The 18,012-nt window shown below is 29.4% G+C and overlaps 1 protein-coding gene across 1 annotated transcript in view; it reads right to left on the minus strand.

Moving 5' to 3' along the window:
• The window catches only part of LOC115883049, a 49,524-nt gene that overhangs the window by 5,122 nt on the left and 26,390 nt on the right, over window positions 1–18,012 (minus strand). Inside the window, exon 6 of the mRNA XM_030901324.1 lies at window positions 9,388–9,568. Within this exon, the coding sequence (XP_030757184.1) occupies window positions 9,388–9,568 (181 nt within the window). The remainder of the gene's footprint in view (window positions 1–9,387; window positions 9,569–18,012) is intronic.

The raw sequence follows: 18,012 nt of genomic DNA on the forward strand, positions 1-18,012 counted from the left end.
GCTAAAATTAGACTACCGAAGGCGTGAAATGTAACACAAAAGAAAAGTTACTCTTCATAAATACTCATAAAATAACAAGAAACAATTTATGCTTATGTTTTTCCCCATATACAGGGTGGCGCACCTCATTCGCCTCGGTTGATTATACGAAAACGAAAACATATGGAAACAAAATATTTTATGGGGATATGTGGGGAGGCAATGTGCACAATTTAAACTTTACTGAAAAATCTGATTGCTTCCTTAAATTTATACAGGGGTACCAGAAATTGATGATCTATTTTAAGGATTTATTTTATATAAATACTTCGTTATTTCAAATGCATCACCCTGTTTTTTTAAAATAAATCGAAGCAGATTCGAATGCTCTTTCAAACTATATTAGGGTTTCCTATACCTATCTAGCTCAGATATTGAATAAAAAGCGATTTTTCAATAAAATCGCTGTCAAGATGGCTGATGGCTAGTGACAGTAACTATTTAGAAAGTTGAGATTAGTTTATGGACATTATTATTTAGATTTATAACAGTTTACTTAAAATTACCTACAAGAATTCAAGGAAAATAAAGCAGTATCTGCGAGCGGAACGAATGTTACTAGTGATTTTTATTTTGTGAGAAAAATTGCTTCTTGGCCTCAATGGCTTATGCTCAACGATCCAATTCCCGATAAGCGTTCCTTTGAAAACTACTAGTCCTATTTCACAGAGCTGGTAGTGTAGTTTATAAAAAAACCTATTAGGCAGAAGCCTGTCGTTGGAAGTGAAGAAAATTTAGTAATTAAATTAATTGTAAATGCTTTGCCGATGAAGCTATTTTGGCTTTTTGTACAATAAAGCGTTGTTTATTTATTTATTGTCGTAATTGGCTCTTTTATAGAAAATCCATATATCTAAAACTCATCTTAAAATAAATCAAAGAACTACTTCTTCGTTTTTCTTGATAGAATAATAAATACGTATTTAATAAATATTATTTGTTAAACTATTTTAGGTAAATTAAATAAAAGTAAACTAGTATAAATTTAAATAAAGTCCATAAACTAATATCGATTTTGAAAATAGCTACTAACTGTCCATGACGACACTAGCCCTCTTGGTTGCCATTTTATTGAAAAATTGCTCTTTACTCAAAACCTGAGCTAGATAGGTATAGGAAACCCTAATATTGTTTGAAAGATCTTTTGGATCTGCTTCGATTTATTTTAAAAAATACAGGGTGCTGTATTTGAAATAACAAAGTTTTTATGTAAAATAGATATCTAAAATAGACCAGCAATTATTGATACCCATGTATACATTACACGAAGCAAGCAAATTTTTCAGTAAAGTTTATTTCTTTGGCTTAAAAGTCAGCACAAGAATTAATTCTGAAAAGCAATCTACAGGGTGTTAACAATCTTTTTTATTGTAACATGCATATTTAAATATCTCTACATATCTCAAAAACCAAAGCTTATAAACATATTTGACCTTTATAATAAATGCCTTATTTTGTGTCGACGGTTCCAAATATGAAATAAAATACCGGATGTTCCATAAGAAAAAATATAACTTTGGTGTGGATCTTAGTTCTGAGATAACCTGTACATTTCAAAGTAATTTTAAATTATGCACATTGCCTTCCCACATAATAATATAATATTTAGTTTCTACATCTTTCCGTTTTCGTATAATCAACCGAGGCGAATGAGGTGCGCCACCCTGTATTAGGTATTAAACTATTATGAAATTATTTAATAAAATAAGTAAAAATTAAAAGTTAACAAACGACAAAAATAAATAACAAGATTAAGGACTATTTGTTCTTTTACTCTTAACAAGACATGAGCATGTCTGCTTTATACTTAAATCCCATTGATGCCAATTAACGTTGTTTACCATCTGACTGAAAACAAAGGCTTAGCGTTCCCAGAAATCAGTTCGAAAAACAGCGAAGAGCTTATTAGACAGCATCTGTCGTATTTTCTTTTTCCCGACAAGAAAAAAATTCCCACATCTTGGAAGTAGCGGCGGAAAAAAGCAAATATTAGATGAAAAGCTCTGGGAAAAGCCGTCTAAAGAAAAGAAAATCAATATCGATAGCGGCTCCCACTCTGAAAGCTCTCTTATTCAAGAGTAAACCTTATTACGATACCGATATGTTGCTATAATAGAAGGCTGAAGAGAAAATTAGAAAATGGTCGCGGTTTTCCATCAGAATTGATGGTGAAAGTGTCTGACGCGTAATTTAGTTGAAAAGAAGTTTTTTCTCTTTAGCTCACACTGCTGACAGTATTTTAAAGAGCGTATTTAAGTTTTTAATCTATTTTTAATTTTTTTTTTGTGTTAGTCTAGGCTTTTTCCAAGAAATGAACAAATTTAAAATGTTGTCAATTTTTTTTCTTTTAAAATAATGTTAAAATTATTTTGATGTAACAAATTATTTTAATTAATTTATTATTAATTTAATACGTTAGTACTTGTACCAAATTATTGCCTTTTATTTTATTTACCATTCAATTTTATGGGCAATGAAATGTTACATAACTCTCAAGTTATATATCTGAGTTGTGCTGAGATATTGCTATCATTAAAAGCTTCGTAATGGCTTTTATACGCTAGATATTCAGAACAAACGCGGAAATACAAGGCATTTGGTATAAATGTGATCATTAGTTTCCGCAAAATTTCCAGTTTGGATTAATAACATTTTATTTCAAATGTTATTACGGAAAATGGTTATAATCATTGATGTTTTGTTCTTGGGCAGTATTTTCGTTTGGTATAAACAAGAAAATATAAAGAAATTTTAGATAAAACAACTTATAATGTCTATAGCTTTGAGGCGTTTTTATTTTTTGAAAATAACTCTAAAGAGAAATTCTACAAAATAAAAAATTATTTTTGTAAATACTACTTATATTTAATAAGTAGAAATACAAATGAATAAAATAAAAAATGAAAACCTTCGGCAGTATATTCTGCAGATAAAAATAATTAAAAAGGTTGGTATAAATTCATACCGTAAAATGCTTCATTTCGGAGATACGGGTGTATATAAGTTGTAGGGGGCGCCACCTACAGGTGCTTTAACTGTTTTGAAAAATAGTAATTTTTCGTCTGTACCTGTATAAAACTACTGAGTGTGATTTCCGTCATTTTTTACGTAAAAAAATGTCTCTTTGTAAAAATCGCTATGAGCAACCGTTCTCTAGATATTCAGAGTGGAAATAGTCAATACATGTCATTATTGACAAAAAATAAACATGTTAAGTATATAGTTATTTGAGTAAAATGATAATAGAACTTTTTATTTTTTAAAATTAATCAAAAATTTTTCTTCGAAAAAATTATGATAAAACAGTTTCTGTTGAAATTTCCAACTTAAAAAACCGAAATAAAAACGATTTTTCTACACCCGAAAACGAAGCATTTTAGAACATAAATTATACGACCTTTTTTGCTTATTTTTATCTACAGAATCTGCTGCCGAAGTTTTCCGAATACATTTTTTGCCGGTTAGGCAAATTTGCTTTACTAATAATTTAATAACTTTTTAATTCTCCAGATTTTCTTCTAGTAGCGAAAAGAAAAAAAAATAATGATAAATTATCCTATTCATAAATCAAAAACATTATCTCAATTTAAAATATTAAAAACAAACATCTAATAATATAGTTACCAAATTTCATGCAACATATGTTTTAAAACACCTTGGCAACATTTTTATCAAAATAAACTAAATTTAAATGCAATGTAATAAAATTGTATGCGTTTTATCCAAACATTTTTACGAAATTCTTTAATTTCGAGTGTGAAACAAAATTTGTTTGCTGTAGTTTCCACTGTTTGTTTTTCTAAAAGTTAGTTAACAGCTTAATTAAAACAGAGTAATGAAAAATCCGTTTATACTGCAAAAAGTTTTTTTTTTATAATTTACGACATTTGTGAATGAAATTACTACTTACTTTTTTAATTATGCTCTTACAAAATTTAATTTACTTATAATATATTTTGGCTAATCACAGATTTAATTATAGATTTTTATATCTAAAAATTATTATTATTAGAGATGAATTTCCAAAAAGTATAATGGTGAAGCGAAAAATGAATCCCGATTTTGTTTAATAATTTTGAACTAAAATATAAAAGGTACTTACAAGATTTTATTACTATAAATATATATTCTTGTTATATAATAAAAGGATATAATTAATGAACTAATGGAATTTTGACTTCCTATATTTGAAAAGTTATGGAAATTTTCTACAGTAAAAACTCAATTAGTCGAAGATTTTGGTGTCAAATTTATCTCAAAGAAAAATAAATCCTTTACTTAACCAACATGCATAGTTTTTATTTCAAAAACCCTTTTTTACGAACTTTCCATTTATCAGTTATTTAACATAACAATAAGGAATATAAAATAGGGTAAGAGTTTTTTAACAACTTGCACGATAGCCAATTTTTTGGGATGGTATTTAGAAAGATCGGAATAATTGTAGCAATAAGACACTTTTTAATCAGTAATTGTTCAGCAAAATAGATTTTTAAAGCCATATTTTTGTCGACTAAATTTTGGTTGCTACAAGTTTAATATTTTATGTTGAGAGTCAAACTTTTGTAACATAACATTTATATCAACATTTTATTGAAATTATTAGAAACCCTTAAATAGTTACCATAAACATAAAGTTTTAAACATATAACATTTAAACATAATCATGCTTTTCAACTTGATTAAAACTAAAATTTAAAAAATTATGCTGTTTATACCCAGTGAGCATTTCATTCATTCGACGTCGTTGTTACGTTACCAGGCCCTTTTTATGCTTGATAAAAATGAATAAAGCGCAGATACTGGGTACAGTATAAAAAAGTGTACTATATTATTTTTTGTTAAAACTTATAAGAAAACAACATATAGATTGTTATACTACCGCCAAAATAACAAATTCTACTAGAACAGTAAAACATTTAACAAATATCTACTGTTTAAATCAGTAGTTCCCAAATTTTCAAATCATTCGAAATACTAACCTAGGTTATAATTTTTTATACATTAGTTTTTGTTTATTATATATTATATTTATTAAAACACCCTAAATGCTTTAACTATCTTAATTTTATTTCTTTTTGAAATTAGCCTTTATTGTTTTGTTTTTTAAATAGACTTAAAAAAATATTTGCCTTTTTACTGTTTTTTTAAATACAATAGTGATGAATATAAAAAAATTATTTCGATTGTAAAATAAGAGCATAGCTAAATTTTCATCTATTTTGAGTATAAAAAGTATTAACACCAGTTTCCACTTCGACTTCTAAAGTTAGTTAATAGTTCAATTAAAATAAATTAACTAAGTCTATTTTAGTCTAGTCTATTTTATATATTCTAGCTGTGAATTAATTTTGATGTCTCAAAATACTTTTATGCAAAATGTAACTTGTTTATATTCATCAAATAAATTATTTAAATTTTTGTTGTGTAGTATATATTGATTTTTTATTTCTTTACTATTATTTTTATTATTTTTTAAAACTACGTACAACAAACAAAGAAAACTAACTACAAAAATATTACCTCCACTCTGAATACAAAATAAGGACATTGCTAAATACGCCTCCACAGAGCATTTAAACGTAATCGGCGTGACTGGTATTCAGCGTGGCTCTTCTTGGTTCTTTTCTTTAAACGATCGCTAAAAGTCTTTTTGTAGCTTAGAATAACAAATTTCTTAGCAATTGGAAAGTTCAAGGCGAACGTAATGGTCCATCGTTAAAATATTTGAGCAATAATTTTAAATTGGCGGATTGTTAAGAATACAAGTTACAAAGTTGGTCTATTTTTGCTTTTATCTTTTCCTCTTCCTTTAAAAAGTATCGAGTTACAAAAATTTCTTGGTTTTGTTGAACACAATTTAAACAATAAACCTATTTATTTTATGTTATAGAGATGGTAATAAACAATATTAAATGAGAAAATGCGTCTCATATATTTTAACATTATGTAAGAAATGAAATCATTAAAAGAAATTTCATTCATTCGATTCATTTCATTGAACAGCTGATGATAGCTTGAATTCAATAAACAACCAAAAAGAGCAAATTGTTAAAATAAGCGTATTCTATATTTAGAAAAACCTATTTATCTGACCCTTTTCAAAAATAAAGCTTCTGTTTCCACAAATAAATTACTAAGCTTTATAAAACTGAACGTATTATATGAATATTTTCATTGTATTGAATTATTTTTATATTTTTTCTTTTGCTATAAATATACATAAGTTGTCAGATTGCTAAGAAAGAGTACAAGATACAAAGTTACTTATTTTTTGAATTTTTTCTCGAGAAGTTGATCTTTGTTGAACGCCAGTTTAGTTTATACAGGGTGAGTCTTAAATAAGTGCCAATATTTTAGGGGTAGTATATTTCGACTCCAAAAACACGTCTATAAGGTTTTTTCGCGAAAATTTCTTTTTAGAAATTTGGAATTTTTTTAAAAAAATTTTGGATTATTTTAGGTTTTAGTTAAAAAACCATAATTTCTTATTAATATGACAATACAGGTAGTGGACTAAATTTACAAGAAAGAAATCCCAGAAAAGACCCAGTGATTCTCAAAATTTAATCAAAAAATATTGTTTTATTTTCAAAGTAAAATAACTCGGTTATTTTGGACATATTTGAAAAACTGTAAAGAGAAGATATGTTTCTTTTACCGAGATCTACCAACCCTGAAAATATTTGCACATATTTGAAACTCACTCTGTATAATTAATTGTATTACAGATTATACAGGGTGCCCCAGAAAAAAATGCAAATATTTTAAAGAGTGGTAGATCTCGATAAAAGAAACATATTTTCTCTTTATCGTTTTTCAAATAAGTCCAAAATAACGCAGTTATTTTACTTTGAAAATTTCCAAAAAAAATGATTTTTTGCTAAAATTTTGAGAACCACTGAATCTTTTCTGGATTTTCTTTCTTATAAATTTAATCTAGTACCTATGTTACCATATTATCAAGAAATCATGTTTATTAACTAAAAACTAAAAAAAAATCCAAAAAAATTTTCAAAAAATATCGAATTTTCAAATTTTTTTTTTCGCGAAAAAAACTTCATAGGCGTGTTTCTGGGGTTGAATTATACTACCAGGTAAAATATTTGCACTTATTTCTGGGACACCCTGTATATTTTGTTTATTATCTACAGGGTGAGTTTCCTACGATGTTCTCTATGGGTATCTCGGGAACTACTGGAGATAGAGAGTCGGTTACATGGGGAAAGAATTGCAGTTTTGTGGTGTCATAAATATGCGCCTTTCAGATTTTTGAAAAAGTTCATGGCTTACTAGATATTTTGAAAAAAACAAATTTCGGCTATTTTAAAAATTGTCTTTAATTCCATTATAAGCTATTTTAGACAAAAAGTTTTCAGATAAAAGTTGTAGATAATCACATTCTTAATGAGAGTGTATCCTCCGCTTTTTTCTAAAGCCTGTCATTTTTGACATATGACACAAACATAGCTTTTTTTAAATGGAACCCATAGTTGGTCATGGCTTCATAAAAAGCGCCATTTTTAAGCTTTTCAGCGATATAAGTTATAATATGTTTTCTTCGAAAAATTACTGAGTTATAGCCAATTCTTCTCATTTTTAAACAATTTCACTTAGTCATGGAAACAAGTTTAATCGTCTGTGATCTCATAAATGTGAAGCTGTCACATCCAAACTTTACAAATTGAAATAAATACAAATTGTAAATATGAATTTTTCAAATGAAGAAAAGCGTGTAGAATTATTGGTTCAACTTTTCTTGACCATACATTTTCGAGGATACGTTGACCGGTAAATGTTACGTTTTTTAGAGAACGGCTTTCAAGACATATTAGAAAAGTTAAATTTAGTTATAGCCAATTCTTATCTTTCTTGGCTAATTTCACTTAGATTGCATGGTATTCTTATTTTGTTATGATTTATAACTTATAAAAAGTCAGAATATAACGCTTCTTTACAATTTATATTACACAAACTAAAACTTAAAAAAATAATATCACTACATACACTTTAAGTTATTTTAAAAAGTGTTCAAAAAATCCGCCATTGTTTTGAGTTGCATGTTTTTAAAACTGAATTATTACCTATTCTCACAGAAGGACCGGTCAAACTTAATCAAACTTCTCTCGTACCGCCACTTCGAGTGCCTCTCTTAATTCATAAGTTCCTTTGTAAACCTTATTGTTAACTATACCGCATAAAAAATTCTAAAATGGATAGGTCAGGTGATCGAGGAGGCCCATGCAATTAGTCCACCTCTCTCTATCCCTGCGTTTGTATAATTATGATATACATAAATAATTTTTAACATTTATTTCATTATGGGGGGTGGGAGGTAGTGTGTCATAATGAAAGTCATGTTGGAACCACTCTATTGATGCGCGAGTATCTACACGCTTTTCTTCATTTTAAAAATTCATATTTACAATTTTCGTTTATTTTAATTTGCAAAGTTTGGCGGAGTGTGACAGCTTCACATTTCTGAGAGCAATGGCGATTGAACTTGTTTCCATGGCTACCTAAGTGAAATTGTCTAAAATTATAAGAATTGGCTATAACTCAGTAATTTTTCGAAGAAAAGATATAGCTTATATCACTAAAAAGCTTAAAAAATGGCGCTTTTTATGAAGTCATGGCCAACTATGGTTTCCATTTAAAAAAAACTATGTTTGTCAGAAATGACAGGCTTTAGAAAAAAACGGAGAGCACAGTCTCATTAAGGATGTGATTATCTACAACTTTTATCTGAAAACTTTTTGTCTAAAATAGCTTATAATGGAATTAGGGACAATTTTTAAAATAACCGAAATTTGATTTTTTCGAAATATCTAGTAAGCCATGAACTTTTTCAAAAATCTGAAAGGCGCATATTTATGACCCCATAAAACTGCAATTCTTTCCCCATTTAACCGACTTCTTATCTCCAGTAGTTTCCGAGATACCCATAGAGAACATCGTAGGAAACTCACCCTGTATATTATTTATTATATATCGTTCCTAGAGTTTATTCTATGGTTTCCGTGGTTTCTTTATATTTTAGTGACTGAAATCTGGTTCTAGCAGTTTATATAAACGTTTTATCCATTTCCACAGTGGTGGAAAAGTCTTTTTCTAATCCTAGTTTCTAGAAACTGTAGGCAGGCAGAAATCTCTATTTTACAATATTGAATTCTCATTTTTACTGAAAGTCTTCTTTATTAGTGATTTGATGCTAGATATGTAAACTATTCTGTTAATTTTATTATTTGCTATTTATTTCTATGATATACTTTTATGAGTTTTTTGAAACTTGGGAACAACTGAGCTAAAGAATGAAACATAAAAACAAACATATTCCTATGCAAGAACCTGCAAATATCGTTAGATTCTTCTTTGACGTAAGATCGACCAGATCGATTAAACCGTCGTGACGATCGATAGGCAGGCAACCAGCCGAGCCTTGCCAAAGCGGCCACGTGGCGTTTTGAGGGTGACATCAGGAAGTTCTGCGAATTGGTAGGACGGAACCAACCAGTTCTAGCTACTGAACCTGTTTGAGATGGATTAGGGATGATGGGTAATAAAATAACAAATGTAAATTCAAAATATACATGCACATTCTATAGGCTATACCGGGTGCGTCTCAAAAGTGGCTCACCCCTATAACTTTTTTATTTTTTCAGTTAAAAAAACGAGATTTGGTATATTAGTATTTGATATAAATTGGGATTGATTGACGCATTCAATTGTTTTCGGTCACTTCCTGTTTCACCGGAAATGACTACAACTTTTGATTTTTAAATGGCATCCTCAATATTTTTTTACTTTATTGGATAGAAAATAACACTCTGAATAGAATGACATCATATGTCAACTTTTGACATTTTCGCATATGGGTTATTTGAAATTTTAACTTGCGGTTCGTAACGAAAAGCTGACTCGCAATACCAAGTGTGTGGTATCATATTATTCGTAAAAAAATGCTTTTTTCAAGTATGCTAATGAGCCACCCTCGTTCCATTTGAAAAAATTGAGATATGATTAAAAATACGATTTGAGCATTTTCTAACTGGCCAGGACAAGACACTAAAAACATTAGACGATCAAATCTATTTTTCCAAGGCTCCTTGATTAAGAATTAGTGTTTTTTACATAGCCGTGGCACTCTAGATTGAATTTTAAAATACGATTTTTTATTATGCGAGAATGTCAAAAGTTGACATATGTCATTCTACTCAGAATGTCATTTTTTATCGAAAAAAGTAAAAAAGGAAGTGACCAAACTTTTTTATCTCTTGTATTTTTTTGATAAAACTCACCGATTTGAAATTAAAAAATAAAATGTAAAGCATTACATGTCAGGACAAAAACATTTTCTTGAAAAAATCTTGTCGGCCGCTGTTACTTTTTAGGATGTTCCTAATATTATTTTATTTGACATTACTCTACTGCAATACATTATTATCTAGATGATTATTATTATCGTTATTATCACTAGATTCTTAATCTAAAAATGTTTTTTGTCCTGACATGTAATGCTTTACATTTTATTTTTTAATTTCAAATCGGTGAGTTTTAGCAAAAAAATACAAGAGATAAAAAAGTTTCTAAACAAACTAAACTATCAAAATTAATTTTTTTGCATGTGTTTGAGAAGATTTTTCTTTAAATTTCGTTAACAAGAATGATAGGGGCAGTTTATTTCAACCCCTTCCACTCATTTTAAAAAAATGAAAAAATTACCAGAAAGTGTGTTTTCATAACAGTAATGGTTCCCTAAAATTTCATTAGTTTATCACTTTTCGTTTTCAAGATAAAAAATAAAAACTTTATTTTTCCGCCATCTTTGTACCGCGATATCTCCCTAATGGTTGACTTTTGACCCAACGTTTATAAAGCAAACTACCCTTTATTTTGAATAAGGAATCACCCCCTGAAGTTTTTCGCATTTGTTTTGAAACACCCTGTATAATTTTTATTATAACATTTTTAGGATTTAAATCAAGGTGTTTATATTTAATTTTAACAAAAAGATCAAAATGCAGAAGTAGCACAAAACTAAATTTTAAATTACAAATATACATATAAACTTGTTATTTACAGGAATGTTTTAACATTTCACAAAGTTGTTCTTTTAAATGTTGATTACTTTTCAACTCGAACCTTTAACAATTTAACTTTGTGATATAACGTGTATTATCCTTCGAGGTATTTGCCTACATAAAGGCTAAATGTATTTATACATTGTACGTTGAATGTCAAAGGGCCCACAAAAAGATATTATGTAATATAGTATGTAAGTCTATTGTAATATTTTGATATATTAAAAATGGCTCTTTTTAATCTATTTCTTGAATTAGTATGCAACAAATATATCAATTATACCTATAACTACACTCAGATGCAAAAAAAACGCAACGGAAAAAAGTGTTATATTTTTGTTATTTTTAGCCCAATTTTTATGAATTTTTTTAGCAAGCTGTATATAAGTATAGAAGATTATATATTGTTATTATATCAACTTTAATTGGTAAACTCAGTTTTTTATAAACTTTAGTAATTGGCATATTATATACCCAAGTAACATTAGGACGTTATCTAACGTCGGGTATACGTCGCGTTCAATAAACCCGACGTCGGGTACCAACGTCGCGTCGGTTCGACCGCCTGACGACCCTTATTTGCACCTAAATGGGGAATACAGATTCGGGTCGCCTCGACGTCGGTATCTGACCTAATAGGGACTAATAACTCTACCAATTACCAACGTCATATTACGTTGGATTTTAGTCACTTAAAATTCGTCGCTAAGCACTTACGTTACTTTTGGTTTCATATTCACTACCAAGAATACATAAAAACCTAACCAAACTACCTAATTACAAATGGATTCATAATAACTCCTCGAATATAACTATAAGTGCCTACTTAATTTCATATTATAATAATTCTGAATCATTAATCCAGACATCAGTTTTGTCAACGGAAGTCACTTTTTTTATATATCTGATTAAAATACTCCGGAAAACAACGAGCGCCTTCAAAATTAGATTTATGAAATAAAAATATCTGTAAAAAAGTAACTCGAAAAATATTTTTTTTATTTTCTAGCTGGTTTAATCATAAAACTGTACCGTGGTTCCCCCCAAAATCAACCTTATCAATATTATTCTACTAGAAATCGGAATGTGAATATAAATTTTAAAAACAAAAAACGATTTTAAAATGGCTGACAATCGGATACTTGTTAAGAATGGCGGATTTCTCTGTCCGACTTAATATGAACTACCAATATACCAATTCACAACCGGGTCTCCAACATTAGTCGTCTCACACGACCGAAGTCATCAAACCGGACGACCGGCAATCATATTATGACGTATATAATTCCAACGTACGCCACGTAACCTCACTTTGCGTATCAGTGATTTGTGGATTTGTGCAACTATATTTTAGTTTTTGTTTTCTCCTTAAAAATATGGGCAGCCACTTTTTTAAGATAGTATACTCGGATATACAAAATTTAAAAGAATTGGAACCAGTACCTCACATGTGGGAGGAGGATGGGGTCTGCTGGTTTTCTGAGCTTAAAAATAAAATTAAGATGCACCAGTGTAATGCAGCATCTCTTCCGGATAAAAAAACATTCGTGGGTGGAGGCAAGATATCACTACTACTATTATTATTTTGCAAAAGCCTCGACCTCTTTCAGTAAAATGTAGATGAATGTCTAAATGCCTCTTTAGTGTTTTTTTAGGCATAATAAAAAAAAATTAAGTTTGTTTACAAAAACTTTTTATTAGGTTATGTTCATGATGTTCATTAGGCCGCAAATGCTACTTAATGGGTTATATTTACGGACGTAAATAGAGATACGTAAATTAGGTTATAAATATGAACATAAAATACAACAAAATATAATTGGACGTTACTTTAGGGATTATCAGTGAGACGTATTCTATTCGGACAACGGGTAGACGTCGGACTAGTTCAAGTATATGTACGTCGTGCAAGCCAACGTGGGAACGACGTTGGGAAATTAATAAAAATGGTACGTTGTTATTTTGTACGTCGACAGATCGTTGGATTTACCGACTCGGATCCAACGACGTCGCTTTTAATAGGAAAGCGACATCACCGGTCGTATCACCAACACCCGACCAAAATTTGCACAAAGTCTGACGTCGCTTCAGGTTAGATATAGTTCGAAGTCAGATAGATGCTACTTGGGCAGGGTTAATCGAGGGGTTGTTTTTTTATCCTAACTTTAAAACATCCTGTGCAATAACTTTGTGCGTAACTTTTCATAAAATATAATTTTATGGTTAGAACCTTGTCTCCTGAGCATTTTGTTTTTTGGATCATGTCCATACACGCTTCGGTTAATTTTTAAAAGCAAAATTAACTGATCACGATCAATTTGCAATTTTTTCAATTATCATTACTTTTGTTATAATTTTTTAATATGACGAGATGGTTTTGGTGACCATTATCGTAATATCACATTATGCTGCATTGGATACTCTATATTAAATTAAAAAAAGACGTTAAAGACTTAGCCCACGGCCACACAGAAAGCGTTTTTAGCGTTTTGCGTTTTTTGCGTCTCAAGCGCTTTTTGCGATTTTACCCTTTTAAGCGCTTTTTTCGATTTGTGTCCATTAAAAACACGCAAAAGACGCGGCAGGTCTGCAGTTTCTATCAAGATGTCAATTAGTAACGTCGCAAGCTGGTGGATTCCCGGCCCGTCCAAAAATCAATCCTGTGAGAAAGAGATAGGCAAGATCGGCGCCGTTAGCGTTGAAGAGACAAAGATAAAAGATGCTGGGATTGAATTGTGGACGGGCCGGGGCATATATTCGTAGACAAACGCAATCTACTGCTAGTGCCAGTGGTGTGTGTAAAAATAATAATTATTATTTGCTATGTAAAAAACTATTTGTTACACGTAAAAATTTATTTTTTACACGTATAAAACTATTTTTTACGTATAAAAAACTATTTGTTACACGGAAAAAACTATTTTTTACGCGTATAGAACTATTTGTTAGGTGTAAAAAACTAAAAATAAATATTTTTTTACGCGTCATAAAATTATTGTTTCTGGTAAAAAACATTTTGTTACGGAAAAAAAATATTTTTTACGTGTATAAAACTATTTGATATACGTAAAAAACTAATTTTTACGCGTCAAAAACTTAATGTTTCTCGTAAAAACTCTTTTACCCAAAAAAAAATATTTTTTGCGTATAAAAAACTATTTGTTACAAGTAAAAAACTATTTCTTACGCGTCAAAAACTATTTGTTTCTGTTAAAAAAATCCTTTTACGCAGAAAAAAACTATTTTTTACGTAAGAAAATATTCCTTTAAAGTAATAAATATTACTTTTTCGACATTTCAAACTACACTTTTTCAAACATTTCCTTAAAATTTTTAAATTTAATAGAATCTTCCTAAAGAGTAGATGTTCTTTATAGAAATATTTTTAGATAATACCCTAAAATGAAAAAAATGCATACTACTTAATTTATTTTTATTGTATTATTAAATATATCGTCCGCCTATGACGGGGTCTCATCTTAGAAAACGCTAAAGACGCTACAGAAAACAAACCGATTTGTTTTCATTTGCGTTTTTTGCGAGACACGCCGAACAATACACGCTTTTGGTGTAACCACTCTTATATTATCCCGTTATTTTGCTTTCGTCGCTAAAGACGCTTCACGCTAAAAACGCTTTCTGTGTGGCCGTGGGCTAACGATACAGTCTTGGTTTTAATAAACATTAATAATGATAACAGAACTAACAACATTAAAGGAAACAATAATAAATACAGGAAAAAATTGTAAAAAATACCCTAATACTTTGTATTGCCTCCTCTGGCTGCTATAACTGCATGTGTACAGTGTGTCCCATTTTGGTTGAAATCATAGGGTATCTCCGTTATTAGTGAAGATAGAAGGGTGCGGTTTGCACAGACCTGTCCCAGTTTTTCGTCAAACGGAAGATGCTGCAAACAAAATTTGCATAGCCCTCTTCATTTCTGAGCTACAGGGTCTTTTCAAAAATTTTGCAGTTTGGGACACCCCCTGTATCTCTGTTATTGTTAAAGGTATCGATAAGGCGAAAACTGCTTATTGTAGAACTTTTTACGTAGAATACAGTGGCGTAGTCTGTTTATCTACCAAAAAATATTTTTGAAAATATGAACTGAAGTTATGTTTTTTCAAATGGAACACCCTGTATATTTATAAATCATATGATCTGTCTTGCTACGAGCTTCTCAAAAATATATATCACTCTATATTTATTTTCACTATTTACTGCAATATTTAAAATATATCATTTTCTTATTAGTAGGCCGTGATAAATAACAAAAAATCAAAATGGTATTTACTAAAATAGTCATACACATATTAAAATTTATTTGGGATTGATATATTTTACTTTTGAAATAACTGTTACCACTGAAACTGTGAATATATTTTTCTTGTTTTTATAACGGGATGGGTTTGCAAATATCTAAATCTTGAATTATTAAAGGTGTTCGACATTGTTGTAGTGTCCACGATATATTTCGTATTTCAAAAATCCCAAAATCAGAAATCGAGAACGGCGAAATCCGGGAATCGAGAAGGCTATCAATATGTGTTCATTTGTTCCAATTCATTGATTTGAAAAATAATAATTTAACAGTATTCTAATATTTCCATAGTTATGAAGGGGAATGTTCCCCATCTTGCTGAAAGTATATTTCACGTAAATTAGCTAAAGGAATATCTAAAATTTCCGATACGATAGATTATTCTTACGTATACAAGTATTCCAAGATTTACAAATAGCGGTAGAGAGTTAAGTTTCCCTAATATATAAAGAATTTATTAGCGGCTCCCAAAATAAAACAAGAGACAGATAGCAGTATACTTTTAATAATTCTTTAGTTTCTTTTATTATCAATCATGGCCTACTAATAAATATGATCTTTTAATATAAACTTAAATATTGCAGTAAATAGTGAAAATAAATATAGAGTGATATATTTTTGAGAAGCTTATGGCAAGACAGATCATACGATTTATAAATATACAGGGTGTTCCATTTAAAAAAACATAACTTTAGTTCATATTTTCAAAAATATTTTTTTGGTAGAAAAACAGACTACGCCACTGTATTCTACGTAAAAAGTTCTACAATAAACAGTTTTCACCTTCTCGATAGCTCTAACAATAACAGAGATACAAGAGGTGTCCCAAATTGCAAAATTTTCAAAAAGACCCTGTAGGTCGGAAACGAAGAGGGCTATGAAAATTTTGTTTACGGCATCTTTCGTTTGACAAAAAAGTGAGTAATAACGGAGATGCCGTATGATTTCAACAAAAATGGGACACCCTGTACATCCGTTCATACTGTCATTGAGGCTGCGTATATCATATTGCGTTATGGTTTACCAGTCTTCTTTAAGAACCAAGGAAAGTTTATTTAATGAAGCTGGTACTGCTTTGCGACCTCTAACCCTCCTGCCAAGCATTTCCCAAACGTCAAACATGGTGGGCAGTTCATAGTAGCATATATTTCACAATAATTACCAAAGATACCTTGTCGTACTGAAAAAAAAACTTGAAAAAGAAATTAGAATTAAAAAAATTGCAAATTGTTGGTGGCAAGTTCATTTCGCTCTTAAAAAATAACCAAGGCATGTATTGACATGATCCAAAAAAACAAAATGCTCAGGAGACATGGACCGTAAAATTATGTTTTAGAAAAATTTACACACAAAATTATTCCCTGTGCAATAATTGTGTCAAAGTTAGGGTAAAAAACAACCCCTCGATTAACCCTGTATAATATGCCAAATACTAAAGTATATAAAAAACTGAGTTTACAAATTAAAGTTGATATAATTATATACAGTTTGCTAAAAAAAATCATGAAAATAGGGCTTAAAATAACAGAAATATAACATTTTAAATATGACTAAAATTTTCTCCGTTGCGTTTTTTTTGCATCTGAGTGTATTATTTTTCTTTATTGCAACGCTCTTTAACTTATATGATTTTTAGTTATTACAGCAGTTAATGCACTTTCTAGTGTTTAGTTTTTTTTACTCTTCATTTTCGTAAAAGTTACGATAAAAGCTTAATAATATTTATGGCAAATATAAATAGATGGTACAAGACATTTTATTACTATTAAACATATTTTAAGCAATAAAAATACTTATAAATGTACACAATATATGAATAATTAAAACATATATTATAAGAACATTAAATATAGAAAATGCGTATCAGATGTTTATGCATTGTGTATAAAATTAAATTACTCAGATGCATTCCACAACTGATATTTATCGTTTTTAATATTCTACGAAATGTTTATAAATATTTGTGCATTGTATTTTCAATAAATTTTAATCAAAAATTTTTAACTTAAATTTTATATTAAATGTTTTACTCTCCAATATTCAAAACATTTTGTCTTATCGATGTTCTACCACAGCAAACTAATTAAATTACATAACAGCATCAAAATGAAGTTAATTAAAAATATATTCATAAAATTTCAAGCGGCGTTTTAACCCTGGTTAATTAAAATATTAAAATACATTATCAGTTACTGAATGCCGAAAATGCAAACCAGATTATAGATTTTTTAATTAATTTTCACAAGAACCAATCCGTTTTACGTTTGCTCTAAACAAATACTAAATTAAACGATCTGACTTCTATATTTTGCAGTCGAACGGAAAACTAGATAAGCAATTCTCAAAAATAAAAAAATCCTTTTCAGTTGAACGAGCGGCTGACGATAAGGCTAAACAATGGTTAGAAATTGCGTTTGGATTCGATAAACGACCAACAGGACTAAACTTTTGAAATGGCCATATTCCGTATTCAGGCAAACTTATTTATCTGATTCTTTTCAATAAAATAAAGCTTTTGTCTTTAAATCAACAAGTCAGACAGTATAAAAAAAAAACTATACATTGAAT

The sequence above is a fragment of the Sitophilus oryzae genome, unplaced genomic scaffold (assembly GCF_002938485.1).
Source record: "Sitophilus oryzae breed Bouriz unplaced genomic scaffold, Soryzae_2.0 scaffold_1802_pilon_pilon, whole genome shotgun sequence".
Taxonomy (NCBI): domain Eukaryota; kingdom Metazoa; phylum Arthropoda; class Insecta; order Coleoptera; family Curculionidae; genus Sitophilus; species Sitophilus oryzae.